Below are 14,322 nucleotides of genomic sequence, written 5' to 3' on the forward strand. Positions count from 1 at the left end.
GGTACAAATTTTCAGGTGGGTTGCCAATTACATCCAATCAAAAGAGAGAACCAATTCACCAGCTTCAATTTGATAGTATTCTAGTTATGTTCTAATAATAATAATACATTTAATTTAATTTAAAGTGTGTCTATAATGACATGCCTAAAGTAGGCACTCCAAGATGAATGTGGTTATTTTGTTACTGGGTGGATGTTGACCCTTGGTGTTTAAAGCTATAGCACACAAATAGCCTGCTGTTTATCATGTGTTAGTTCTATATTATAATATAGAATACAATATAGAACCAAATGTCTTCCCTTAAATGTGTTTTCCATTTAACCATATAGTAGATTTTCTGTTAAAATCATCTTGACTGGCACTGTGTTTACATAGGAATATAAGTATTCTGATAATAAAACATATTCTTCTTAGAAATCAATAATATTCTCTTATAATAAACCGTTGGAACTATATGGAGCATCATCAGAGCCTTGTTCATTTTAATGACTCATAAAGGCAGTCATCTACCTAAATGACTATTCATATGTAAACACATGACCTACACAGACAATGATCATAGTAATCATATCATCATAAACATAAACAAATAAAAACATAAACATAAACATAAACATATAAAAACATAAACATAAACATACTCACATTGTTGTTGTGAATGAATGACCGTTAGCAGTGAGTGACAGACAAGCTTTTAGGAGCATGAGCTTGATGATTGGCTGACCGTTACCGTTGCTTCACTGTGATTGGTCAGAAGACACGCCAATCAAAATCACATCCGCACAGGTTCGGTAGAGAAGACACTGTGACTGCACACACACTACGTCTGAATAAATGTCAGTTTATTATTTTATTTATAATAATGGCAGGTCATAAAGAGTTGTATTTTTTTGCTGCAACATGATTTTATGAAGCATTAAATGATCAGTAAATTAAATAATCACGAGTCATCCATCCGGTGTTTATAGTCACGTGACGTCACGCAATGATGCTGAGGTGTTGTTGCATAAACTCTCCACTAATAAAATAAAATAAAATAAAATAAAATACATTCACCATCTGGAAGGAAAGAATGACTGCAATAGATACAAAAAACACCCAATACCGTCACCACCTGATGATGACAATGATATGTGATGAAGTATTAAATAACTCTATATTGTGATAGTAATCATTACTATAGATTATCTGTCAAAACCTCTAAAATAGCAAAGATAGCAGATAAACAACCAGTGATGCAACCAGCTGTGAGCTTGTAGGGGCCAGACTATTTTCATTATTCATGTGATGAAGTATAGTATATAGTATATAGGGCTTAAGTGTCACTTGTTTGTTACAGTCCTAGTGCAATGTGGCAGTGGTCCGGGGACCACCAGTGGTCCTTGAGGGGGTTCCAGGGGGTCCCCAGACAAATTAATAGTAGGGAACCAAATTGACCCTTGCTGTCTAACTCTGAGAGTGTACAACGGGTCCATTTGGTTCCATTTGTACACTCTCAGAGTTAAATTAACACTGATGATACTACAGTGTAGATTGGGACCCCCAAGAAATCAAAATGGTTGAGTCCCTGGCGTATCTTTTCAAATGGGGGTCCCTGGGCTAATGTGTGTCAATTTGGGGGTCCTTGATGCAAAAAAGGTTGCAATATGGGACAGCAGTGTGACAAGTTTACACAGAATCTACAACAGAAAAATACAGCAGTATCAGCCTTCTACCACAAGGGGTCACCGATGCGATGCGAGAGTGTGGCCTACTCTCTGGACCATTGGTTCTCAAAGTGGGGTCTGGGGACCCCCAGGGGTCCCCAGCTAAATGATGGATAGTAAGGAACCAAATGGACCCTTATGGGTCTGTAACTCTGAGAGTGTACAAATGGAACCGTTTGGTTACATTTGTACACTCTCTGAGTTCATTTAACATTGATTTTACAATATAAATTGGGGTCTCAGAGATATAAATGCCATTCAATGCGGGTCCGTAGCCTAATGCATGTCAAACTGGGGGTCCTTGAAATTAAAATGGTTGAAAATCACTGCTAGAGACGGAAAACTATTACGTTATGGGGGTCCCTGTCTGGCATATCTTTACAAATGGGGGTCCGCGGGCTAATAAGTGTTAAGTCGGGGGTCCTTGACATGAAAAAGTTTGAGAACCACTGATCTAGACAACACCAACTCGGGACTCCTGAATCGTTGCCCTCCACTCTCTCTCCTATCTAACATCAGGGTCTTTAGCTAAGCTGTCGCGCCGCAGTGTGTCTCAGTGTTGATTTAGACTGAAATTATGACGAAAAATGTTGGTTGACTACCTTTTTCACTTAAAAAAAACATTATTTTATGTTTGGTTGTGCTCGGGTGTTGCGCTCTGAAAATAGCAGATCTACAAGCTCACAACGCGTCGCGAGCTTGTAGATCGGCTATTTTCAGCATGCAACCAAGTGTAAAATCAGCCATTATGACGCCATCAAGGCACCACCAACATACATTATAGTCGACTAAATCAACTGTAGATTTAGTCGACTATAATCTTGATGATATTTAGTCGACTAAAACATTTCCGATGACTAAAACAAAATAAAAATTAGATGTCAAAAACAACACTGGTGTGTCTACAGTATGTAGGTGACTAGGTGGTCACTTCTTGCCTTTCCTGACTGTACCCTGGTATGGCTCCCATAGACAAGTAGCTCAATGGTAAACATGTCAGCACAGCAGGAAACCGGGTTCAAATCCGGGTCAGGAGAGGAAAGTTACATAGTGCAGCTTTAAAGGTAGGGTAAGTGAAAAAAAAAAAGTTTAAAAAAAAGCTTTTTGTTAAAAGGTTAAAGCACTATATTCTGATAGTAATCATTGCTATAGAGTGTTTGTTCAGTAACAGGAGTCTCCCCGTCTATCCAGCTCTTTAATAAACAGAAAATACATTTTCAGGTATAGGTGACAACATTTCAGCCAATCAGGAGAGAGTAACCATTTATCAGCTTAATTTTGATTCCAATTTTGTCTTTGCTAATTTCTTTGAGTCATCACTTCCGATTTCCCTTGTTTAATTTGTATCCTGCTGTCTGAGTTCTCTATCCTGATTGGATAAAATTGGTCTCCTGACCTGAAAATGCATTTTCTGTTTAATAAAGAGCTGGAGAGACATGGAGACTCCTGTTACTGAACAAACCAATATATCAGAATATAGAGCTATTTAATACTTATTTTAACCAAAGAAAATCACTTACCCTATCTTTAAATGTAGGAATAGTTAAGGGAACGTTTAAGGAATCGTTAGCATCCCAACCCTAGTCACAATGTGATACACTGGACGCTGTGCCGTCACCTGTATGTTATGCTCACAATTATCACATTGTTTATTTAAGAGAATAATAGAGAATCGTTAGAACATATACACGTATGTACAATACTGTACAGTATGGAGCCATTGTATTCATAAACTGACTGTCATTGTGGAGAAAGACTACGTTTCACATGGTTTCAGAAAGACTACATTTCCCATGGTTTCAGAAAGACTACATTTCCCATGGTTTCAGTCTCCTGGTCAGTTGAGCAGGTGTTGGGTTCAGGTTGCTGGGTTCTATGTCCATGTGGGAGACCCCAGGGACGTCCTGTCCCGCCTGAACCAGACGCATCACCTCTGCAAAGGACAGGACAGGTGTCTCTAATGAATGCTGGGTGGCTATAGGGGTCTCTAATGAGTGCTGGGTGGTTGTAGAGGACTCTAATGAATGCTGGGTGGTTGCAGAGGACTCTAATGAATGCTGGGTGGTTATAGAGGACTTTAATGAATGCTGGGTGGCTGTAGAGGACTCTAATGAATGCTGGGTGGTTGCAGAGGACTCTAATGAATGCTGGGTGGTTGCAGAGGACTCTAATGAATGCTGGGTGGTTGCAGAGGACTCTAATGAATGCTGGGTGGCTGTAGAGGACTCTAATGAATGCTGGGTGGTTGTAGAGGACTCTAATGAATGCTGGGTGGTTGTAGAGGACTCTAATGAATGCTGGGTGGCTGTAGAGGACTCTAATGAATGCTGGGTGGTTGTAGAGGACTCTAATGAATGCTGGGTGGTTGTAGAGGACTCTAATGAATGCTGGGTGGTTGTAGAGGACTCTAATGAATGCTGGGTGGTTGTAGAGGACTCTAATGAATGCTGGGTGGCTGTAGAGGACTCTAATGAATGCTGGGTGGTTGTAGAGGACTCTAATGAATGCTGGGTGGCTGTAGAGGACTCTAATGAATGCTGGGTGGTTGTAGAGGACTCTAATGGATGCTGGGTGACAGTGCTGGCTGTAGGGCACTGTTCCATGTGTCTCTGGGCACAGTGTGGTTGTCTCTGGGCACAGTGTGGTTGTGAAGCCGACAGGTGGCTCCCTGTTGTCCCCAGTGCTCCACCAGTGTGGTCCACAGCAGAGGACTCTAATGAATGCTGGGTGGTTGCAGAGGACTCTAATGAATGCTGGGTGGTTGCAGAGGACTCTAATGAATGCTGGGTGGTTGCAGAGGACCCTGAGCACCAGCGTCTGTACCCAGTCAGGTCTATGGGTTCTATGAACCTGGGTGAAAACAGAATGATGGTAAACCATTAGTATTAGACAATACTCTCTGGTCTAACTGTAGTCCCAGGTTTCCAGAAGGTGGGCATACCCGTTTCCTGTTCCAGTTCAGTGTCCCATGGCTTAGCCAGGCAGACAACTATTCCACAATCTCTGAATGCTACATAGTCTGAAACTACACCTCCTACACTTCAAACTCCATTATAATCATGTTAAGACTCAATAAAAACACCAGTCCTTGGTTCTGGTGACATATGATATTGTCCTTCTAATGCATGAGGGGGCCGTGCTTTATTATTATCATGGTTAAAATGGAGTTTGTATAGGAAATGGGCGTGTCTGCTAAAATGAATATCAAATATCTAAATACTGAATCAAGCGACTTGAACTTGAAAAACTGTCTTGGTTGAAACACAGAAGCCTGATTAGACGTTAAAATGACCCCAAACATGTTTGAAAGTGAAATTGTGATTAACTCACTGTGATTAAGACCATTAAAACAAATTAATTGGATAAAGTTGCTTAATGAGCTAAATGATGAATAATTAACGATTCATAATAATGAATTCAGTCAATCAAAGGAATTGAGTCTATGAGTCAGTAACTCTGACAGTTACCAAATAAATGGAACCAAATGGACCCTTACAGGTAACTCTGAGAAATGAGCAACCTCTAAATTAAATTAGCACAGAGGATGAACGGGTAGATTGGAGTCCCAAAAAAAAAAGAATATCGGGGTCCAGTGGTCTAATCTCTAATGCAAGGGTTCCCACACTTTTCAGGCCGTGAACCCCCAAAAATAATCAAATTTGAACTGGGAACCCCCTCTGACAAGCACTTAGAATTGTAGCCATTACATTTAGTTTGACTCGGTTCCATATATAAATACTGTGAAAATAACAGATGTACAAGCTCACAGAGCACAATGTTTGCCTCTTTATTATGTAATATTTGACAATTTGGCCAATTTGGTATTAAAAAGGTCTTAAAAGTCCATTACATTGTAACATTAGAAACATGCAGGTATACACTTATAGCCTACAGTATGTTGGTTTGTTTACCGTTGAGTGAGAAAACAATGTTGTACATTAAGCTAATCATCTGGGGACCCCCAAAGATAAAAAATAAAAAACTAATAATGCATATCAAACTGTGGGTCCTAGAAATGTAAGAATGTTGAGCCAATGGACTAGAATAGATGACAAATGGGAATGTAATAGTTAGATTAACAGAGGCCCCCCACCTCACTCTAAAATACACTTTTTACCCAGAAAAGAAAACATTGTTTTAGTTACTCCCCTGCGCCCCCTACAGATCTGGTCAATGGAACTTCTCTATTGACCAGACCTGTAGGGGGCGCAGTGGAGCAACAAAATGTCCACGTTGGGTGGAATATTTTCTTTTCTGGCCAAAAGGTGTATTTTCCACAGAAGGTGGGGGGCTCATAGCGTTCCCACCAAGGAGAGTAGGCTTTCAACACTTTATAACCGTCTTTGTTTTGGTGAGTACACATACTGTACTAGCCATGGTGTACATGACGCTCGTCTGTCACAAGCGTCATGGCGTTACTTGTTCCTGGTTTTTGAAAATGTTACATTTACAACCCGTACATCTACATAAACGTTCAAGTTTCAAATATAAAGTACTGACCCCACGGCCATGGATGTTACAAGTTAAAGCGCCTAGTTCTAAGTACCCGTATCTTCCGTATTGTTCAATAAAAAGCTTTTTAATCCGATCGGCAGCCATTTTTTTGTTTGTTTTTTATGTTGTATAATGTATCAGAGTGCAATACACCACCCAACCGATAGGGGCGCGTAGTTGAAAGCATTATGGAGAAAATTCTGAGAAAATGGCCACCGATCGGATTAAAATGTTTGTTATTGAATAATACGGAAGATACGGGTATTTAGACCCAGACGTTTTAACTTGTAACATCCATGCCGTGGGGTCAGCACTTTATATTTGAAATCTGAACGTTTATGTAGATGTACTGGTTGTAAATGTTATGTTTCAGGGCCAATACTGTACCTGTTATAGAAGAATATCTTCATCTGCAACATTTTATCATCATGAATGTTGGACCTGTGGTTCTGTAGAGACACCAGTCCATCCTGAAACATGCTGCTGCCCTCGAAGTCAAACGACTCAAACCTCTGGAACACGTTATTGTTGTCCACTTGTAGTTCATTGTCCACTTGTAGTTCATTGTCCACTTGTAGTTCTAACGACTCAAACCTTGTAAAAACACCGTCCATCTCTCTACCATCACGATCCTCAGACATGATCACTGTTTGTCTCTAAAGATCCTGTTAACTCGTATTGAACTGTGGAACCATGATGTTCTCAGAACAGGGAGGAACGATATTAACCTTTGAGTTTGATTTGAGGGAAGCTGGCTGTGGATTGTTTACGATCAACAACTCTAAACAAGAGGGTGTGTAGAGCCTGAAAAAGGTTCACGGTCCAAGACGTTAGCGCCCCACGTGGACGTTTATGGTATTGCAATGGAAGACAAGAGGAACACATTATATGAAGCGTGGTTTCTTATAACAGTACATCTATCTATCTATCTATGAATCTATCTATCTATCTACGTATCTATCTCTATCTATCTATCTATCTATCTATCTACGTATCTATCTCTATCTATCTATCTATCTATCTATGTATCTATCTATGTATCTATCTACGTATCTATCTATCTATCTATCTATCTATCTACGTATCTATCTACATATCTATCTACATATCTATCTACGTATCTATCTATCTATCTATCTACATATCTATCTACGTATCTATCTATCTATCTATCTATCTATCTATCTACGTATCTATCTACGTATCTATCTATCTATCTATCTATCTACATATCTATCTACGTATCTATCTACGTATCTATCTATCTATCTATCTATCTATCTATCTATCTATCTATCTATCTACGTATCTATCTACGTATCTATCTATCTATCTATCTATCTACATATCTATCTTCGTATCTATCTACGTATCTATCTATCTATCTATCTATCTATCTATCTATCTATCTATCTATCTATCTATCTACGTATCTATCTACGTATCTATCTATCTATCTATCTATCTACGTATCTATCTATCTGTCTGTCTGTCTGTCTGCCTGCCTACCTACAGTATCTGTCTGTCTGTCTGTCTGTCTGTCTGTCTGTCTGCCTGCCTGCCTGCCTGCCTGCCTGCCTGCAGTATCTATCTGTCTGCCTACAGTATCTTATCTATCTATCTATAGTATCTATCTATCTATCTATCTATCAATCATACACACTTCTTTATTATCAGGTATATTTAGGACAGTATGTTGGTAAACACATGAATGCTGTTTAGTGACAGTAACAGTATGAAGAGTAGAGGGGGGGGGATCTCACTAATCTCACCCTAAGATCCCATTAACTACTTTGCACTTTCCTTCTTAACACTTAAACCCTCTTGTCTTAGTAAACTGGACCTGAGTTGTCTCTGTACTTGGACGTTTTTTTCTTCACCAAATCTCTTTGCCAAAAAATTGCAGATCTACAAGCTCACAACGCGTCGTGACTCGTGTTAGCGACGCGTTGTGAGCTTGTAGATCTGCTATTTGCTCTTTCCAAAGAGTGTACGAATTTACCCGGGTCCATTTGGTTACATTTGCGCACTATAGTTTGAATTAAGATGAAGGATTTTGCTGTGTACAGCATGTGCAGTACTAGTAGCAGGATCAGTTAAATGACACAAGATAGTAGATCATTATTATTAATAATAATAATAATAGATTGATCTCTGTTTTGTACAGTATTTTTGTGCTGTGTCACAAACTCGTGTATGTTTTAAAAAACATAAGAGTAAATGTATAAATCTCTCCCTTCTGTTCCTCAAACATAATGTCTGCTCCAACCTCAGGAACCTTGGGGTGAACTTTGACCTGACCATGCACCTCCACACGCACATCAAGGCGGTGACCCCTGACCCGCACCTGCTTTTCACACCTCAGGTGGATTGTTTCATACACTGACCTAGGCATGATTATCCATGCCTTGTAGATCTGCTATCTTTGAAAAATTGTGAAAATGTGTGCAAATCTTTGAATATATATTTATATATATAGCCTACATGTATATATGTTTTAAAGCAAACATTTTTAACTCAAATATTTGCTTCTCGGGGATTCTACAAATGTCTTCTAAATCCTAACCGTTTTCTTATGTTGCTATAATATCAGTGGTGCTTAAACCTTTTTCATGTCAAGGACCCCCAAAATGATATGTATTTGGTCGCGGACCCCCATCTCAAAATGTTTTCTTCCAGGGACCCCCAGAAGCAAAGATTTGAGTAAAAAAATGTAAAAATGAGCTTGTATATCTGCTATTTTTGAATAGCCAAAGTATAAAATATGGATAAAGTGCTTACACGGATGTGTTCCCGATCTGAATGGGTTAAAGACAGAAGAAGATTGTTTTGCTGCTGCCATGACAACAGAGTCACCGCCCACTGTGTGGTTTCCTGAAATAAAGCAGAACCGATATAATTTCATCATCATGCTGTTGTTGTTGCAGCTTGCAGGTTTTTCCTCCTCCTCCTCCTCTTCCTCTTCCTCTTCCTCATCCTCCTCCTCCTCCTCCTCGAGCTCCTGATGGCAGCGGTCAACGTCCACTCCACCTCGGTTACCAGTGACAACCTGAGCCGTCATGACATGCTGGCATGGATCAACAAGTCTCTACAGCTGACCAGTCTGCACTACTCCAAGATAGAGCAGCTGTGTTCAGGTAGAGGACGCACTGATGTCTAAGTAACCAATAACATGCAGCAACACAAGTCTGTGTAACAGCTGTGTTCAGGTAGAGGACGCACTGATGTCTAAGTAACCAATAACATGCAGCAACACAAGTCTGTGTAACAGCTGTGTTCAGGTAGAGGACGCACTGATGTCTAAGTAACCAATAACATGCAGCAACACAAGTCTGTGTAACAGCTGTGTTCAGGTAGAGGACGCACTGATGTCTAAGTAACCAATAACATGCAGCAACACAAGTCTGTGTAACAGCTGTGTTCAGGTAGAGGACGCACTGATGTGTTCAGGTAGAGGATGCACTGATGTCTAAGTAACCAATAACATGCACCAACACAAGTCTGTGTAACAGCTGTGTTCAGGTAGAGGATGCACTGATGTCTATAAGTAACCAATAACATGCAGCAACACAAGTCTGTGTAACAGCTGTGTTCAGGTAGAGGATGCACTGATGTCTAAGTAACCAATAACATGCAGCAACACAAGTCTGTGTAACAGCTGTGTTCAGGTAGAGAGGATGCACTGATGTCTAAGTAACCAATAACATGCAGCAACACAAGTCTGTGTAACAGCTGTGTTCAGGTAGAGGATGCACTCATAGATATTAGAAACCTAGATACCTCATTGGCCTCTGCAGTTCATTGGGGCGACTTGTATCGCAATACACACGGCTCTTCCGCCCTGCACGGCTGCACCTGCCACTCAAAGTGACTACTGGCCAATCACAGCGCTCACAGCGCGTTGACTACTGGCCAATCACAGTGCGTCTTTTCCGGGACTTGTCATGCAATGGTTCTCAACCAGTGGTCCGGGAACCACCAGTGGTCCTTGAGGGGGTTCCAGGTGGTACCCAGCTAAATGATGGAGAGTTGATAACCAAATGGACCCTTATATAGATCTTTAAATCTTGAGTATAACATTTCACACTGTCAAGAAGAGTCAAATTGTTAAACATCTACATTACTTACTAAACAAGTACACAATTAGAGAACGTAAATAATTGTTATTTTGACAACATCTAATCGAATGATAACATTCTAAGTTTTGGGTGTGAGAGGCTAAAGCTTATCAAACGGTGGTCCGTGACTCAAATGCTGAATAAATAATGGACCTTGTCACCTTGATATGAAAAAGGTTGAAAACCACTGTTCTAATGCATTTACGTCCATTGAAGCAGACGGTCTCTCCACAATTAAAATCATCACAACTCCCTGAATTTTCAACCTATTTTCAAGCGGTGAAGTTTGTCACAAATGCGAGACATGGAGTTATGGATCCAGTAGGCGTAGGCCTATATTTGGTTACATCTAAATTGCATATTTTCATACCAAAATACTTTCAAGTAACAGTAATAGTCACAAAATATTTTTGTCTCCATTCACTGACAGACTACATGAAATATGCTGGCCACATTGCAGAATTGCCTTTATCTAACATCCTTCATGTTAGCTATTCAGGTCAGAACAGAGCTATCAACTTTGAAAGACTGAAATAATTGTTCATTTGAGAATTTTCTCTTCCAAAAACAGCAACTATAAATGAAAAGTCTGTGTTCCATATTTTAATGGCACTGAAAGTATAACATATAACACAAATACTCCAAGACAGCCAAAAGAATATCATTCCAAAGTCACAGAGCAGAATATCATAATGGCAATAAAGATAAAATAATACCAGAAGCATATCATTTTCTAGCCATGGTTCACGTGACGCTTGTATACGGGCTAATCATTTTCCACACGAAGCGACCATGTCTTATTTGAATTTCACAAATAGAGTGTGGAGTTTGCCAAGTTCCAACTAACTAGATGCTGCGCACAGCTGCTGCCTCTTAAAGGGTTAAAAGCTGGGTTACAAAATGACCCGCCCCCACCTGCCTCTGATTGGCCTACCGAACTTCCGCGTGTGTGACGCACACGGCAGCCCTGCAGAAGCAGGAAGCGCGCCCGAGATACAGACGCTTCAGAGCCGAATGAGGCGTCTACCTTTATATGTCTATGGATGCACTGATGTCTAAGTAACCAATAACATGCAGCAACACAAGTCTGTGTAACAGCTGTGTTCAGGTAAAGGATGCACTGATGTTTAAGTAACCAATAACATGCAGCAACACAAGTCAGCCTTGGCAGTGTGTTCAACGGTTGTGGGCTTTCAGACACATTTCTACTAGTTTTTCATGATATATTTGTCGATTTGTCCACTAGAGCTCTTTTAGCTGTTAATGTAATAAAGACTCAGAGAGAGGAAGTTTTAACGCAACAAAGGCAATAGTTTCGTAAAGCAGGAAGCTGATGCATTCTACTGTGGCAACTCTGTTTATGAACAGAAATGGTCATTTAGGTTCTAGTAATGATAGTAAACAGTAAACACTAGTGAAAAAGAACCAAGATGAAGTTTAGAAGCCGGTGCGTAGGAAACAAACAGCAGACGACATCAACAATAAAAGATAGACCCGCACACTGCCACTGGCACATTGAGGTTATAGTAAACACAATATTAACAAAATAAGCAGTTGTCATCAAGAGATTGTGTTTGTAATTATTTTAAGTCATTTTGCTAGGATCCCAGAGACATTTTTATCAATGCATATCAAAATGGGGGTTCTTGACATTCCAACGGTTGAGATTCACAGGGCTAGTGGTTGTAGTCGTGGACTAGTTGGTGAAACCCCTTATCATGCAGTCATCCTTTTTAAATGTGGGATATGTTGATGACTAAAAGACATATGTGTGTGTTGAGGACAGGTGCAGCATATTGCCAGTTCATGGACATGCTCTTCCCTGGATGTATTCCGCTGAAAAAAGTGAAGTTCCATTCCAAGCTGGAGCATGAATACCTCCAGAACTGGAAACTTGTCCAGAAACCGTTGCAATTTGTGGATGTGCGTGCCGTGCACCACCTAACCGCTTTACCTCTGAACCAACCACATTCACTATAAACTGCAGCTTGAGGAGAATTCATATATCCATATAATGTTTTTTGGACATACAAAGGTATCCACCCGACAGCGTCAGAATGTTGAAGGCCTCAAACACAGATTCCCAAAATATTATTTATTAAATACACAAACATATTCATTGTTTATGAGAATGCCAAATCATTACATACAGTGGGTACTCTTTTTCACATTATTTGAATTTCTGTCTTTTAAGGGGTTCCTGAATTCCTATCATTTTAATGAGACATAAACATGATATATCACTTTTTAATGAGACATAAACATGACATATCACATTTTAATGAGACATAAACATGATATATCACTTTTTAATGAGACATAAACATGACATATCACATTTTAATGAGTCATAAACATGATATATCACTTTTTAATGAGACATAAACATGACATATCACATTTTAATGAGACATAAACATGACATATCACATTTTAATGAGACATAAACATGACATATCACATTTTAATGAGACATAAACATGACATATCCCTTTTTTAATGTGACAAACATGACTTATCCCTTTATGACATATCCCTTTTTAATGCGAGATAAACATGACATATCGGATCATAATGTGTTGTGTGTGCAGAGCTCTGCTCTCCTCCACCAGCTAAACTGACTGAAATGAAATGTGTCATTTAGCAATGTCAGCGAGCCCTTGACACAACACATTGAGACACAACACATTGCTACAGTAAGTGTTATTATTATGTCACATTTATCAAGTCCTCCTCAAAACAGAACGATAGGACTCCGGTTAGAAATAAATGTAAATCCATAGATCTGATATCTGCTTTACTTTCACATTTCCAGAGGGAACTATAGGCTGGTTGTTTGCATAGGTTGAAGTGTCCAGTGGTTCAAAGTAACATTAGTTCATTTTACTCAAGTACTGTACTTTAAGCTGCACTATGTAACTTTCCTCTTCTACCCCGGATTTGAACCCGGTTTCCTGTTTCACCATTGAGCTAATAGAGCCGGCCTGCTTGCTCAGGGGATAAACTGAATCTTGACCATCAGGTCAAAATTGGTGTCAGATCCTGTGTCTAGGTGAGACATGACCTTTGACACCATCTAAATGTCTCAATAGAAGAGCAGGGAGACCAAATACAACCACCCCACTTATATAAGTTATGAAATTACATTTTATTCATTAAAAAAGTTACATTGTGCCTCTTTAAGTAACATTTTGAGCTACTACTGAGTTTTTAAAATGTTTCCAATACTTTACTCTTTTACTCCACTACATCTCAGAGGAAAATATTGTACTTTTTAATCCACTACAATAGAGGTTTATCACTTAAACCCCAGCATCTGAATTATGAGGAAAACCCTTGCAGAAAATAGCAGATCTACAAGCATCGCGTTGTGAGCTTGTAGATCAGCAACGTTCAGCCAAGACATTTAATGTAGAGCAAAAACTGAAAAGACACTAGTATAGAGCCCTGAGGGTTTAAGTGGTTAAAGCATTCCTCCTCTAGTCACTGATCACACCTTTCTAATTAAAATGTGTAAATGGTATTAAAATTAGACATCAATTCTATGACATTCTTTATCAATGAGTTGTGCTTGATTCTGTGGTGACGGGTCATGAAGACTGTATTTGATACAAAGACCAAATCACTGGATACAGCATTATGACCGTCTTTCTTTCACTTTGTATCCATTTTGATGAGTCAAACACATAACGTCGCTGTCAGGTAGCAACCTTGTATCTCCATATTTCAAAAATGTCTTACTTCTTCATACAAGAGTGACGCTCAAAAGTATCTTTCACTACTTTTGATTTTTTTTTTAATTATACATTTTATAAATATTGAACCAATGAAAAGTATCAACAAAAGCTTGTGACGAACACGGGTTCTTTTCTCCATTTCCTGAAAAGTTGCAGTTTTTGAGTTTTTGGTGTTTGACCACCTGACAGCGACGATGCTTCACATCAACATCTGTTCAATCATTTCAAATGGATACAGTTACAGTAACTTGTTGTTCAAATGGATAC

At 39.4% G+C, this 14,322-nt stretch overlaps 2 protein-coding genes across 2 annotated transcripts; one reads left to right on the plus strand and one right to left on the minus strand.

Annotated features, from left to right (window-relative positions):
- Nucleotides 1–3,514: 3,514 nt before the first annotated feature.
- On the minus strand, nt 3,515–6,913 carry LOC308096663 (uncharacterized protein; the record flags this gene model as incomplete). The annotated part of the gene is made up of 2 exons (XM_080444075.1): nt 6,588–6,913; nt 3,515–4,556 (listed from the first exon to the last, which is right to left on the minus strand). The coding sequence occupies exons 1-2, from the start codon at nt 6,839–6,841 to the stop codon at nt 3,515–3,517; spliced, it is 1,296 nt and encodes a 431-aa protein (XP_080300201.1). The 5' UTR covers nt 6,842–6,913.
- Nucleotides 6,914–9,174: 2,261 nt separating this feature from the next.
- Nucleotides 9,175–12,298, plus strand: LOC308096664 (microtubule-associated protein RP/EB family member 1-like; the record flags this gene model as incomplete). Its single annotated transcript, XM_080444076.1, has 2 exons — nt 9,175–9,337; nt 12,105–12,298. The coding sequence occupies exons 1-2, from the start codon at nt 9,205–9,207 to the stop codon at nt 12,296–12,298; spliced, it is 327 nt and encodes a 108-aa protein (XP_080300202.1). The 5' UTR covers nt 9,175–9,204.
- Nucleotides 12,299–14,322: the final 2,024 nt, after the last annotated feature.

The sequence above is a fragment of the Gymnoscopelus braueri genome, assembly GCF_963280865.1.
Source record: "Gymnoscopelus braueri genome assembly, chromosome: 12".
Lineage (NCBI taxonomy): Eukaryota > Metazoa > Chordata > Actinopteri > Myctophiformes > Myctophidae > Gymnoscopelus > Gymnoscopelus braueri.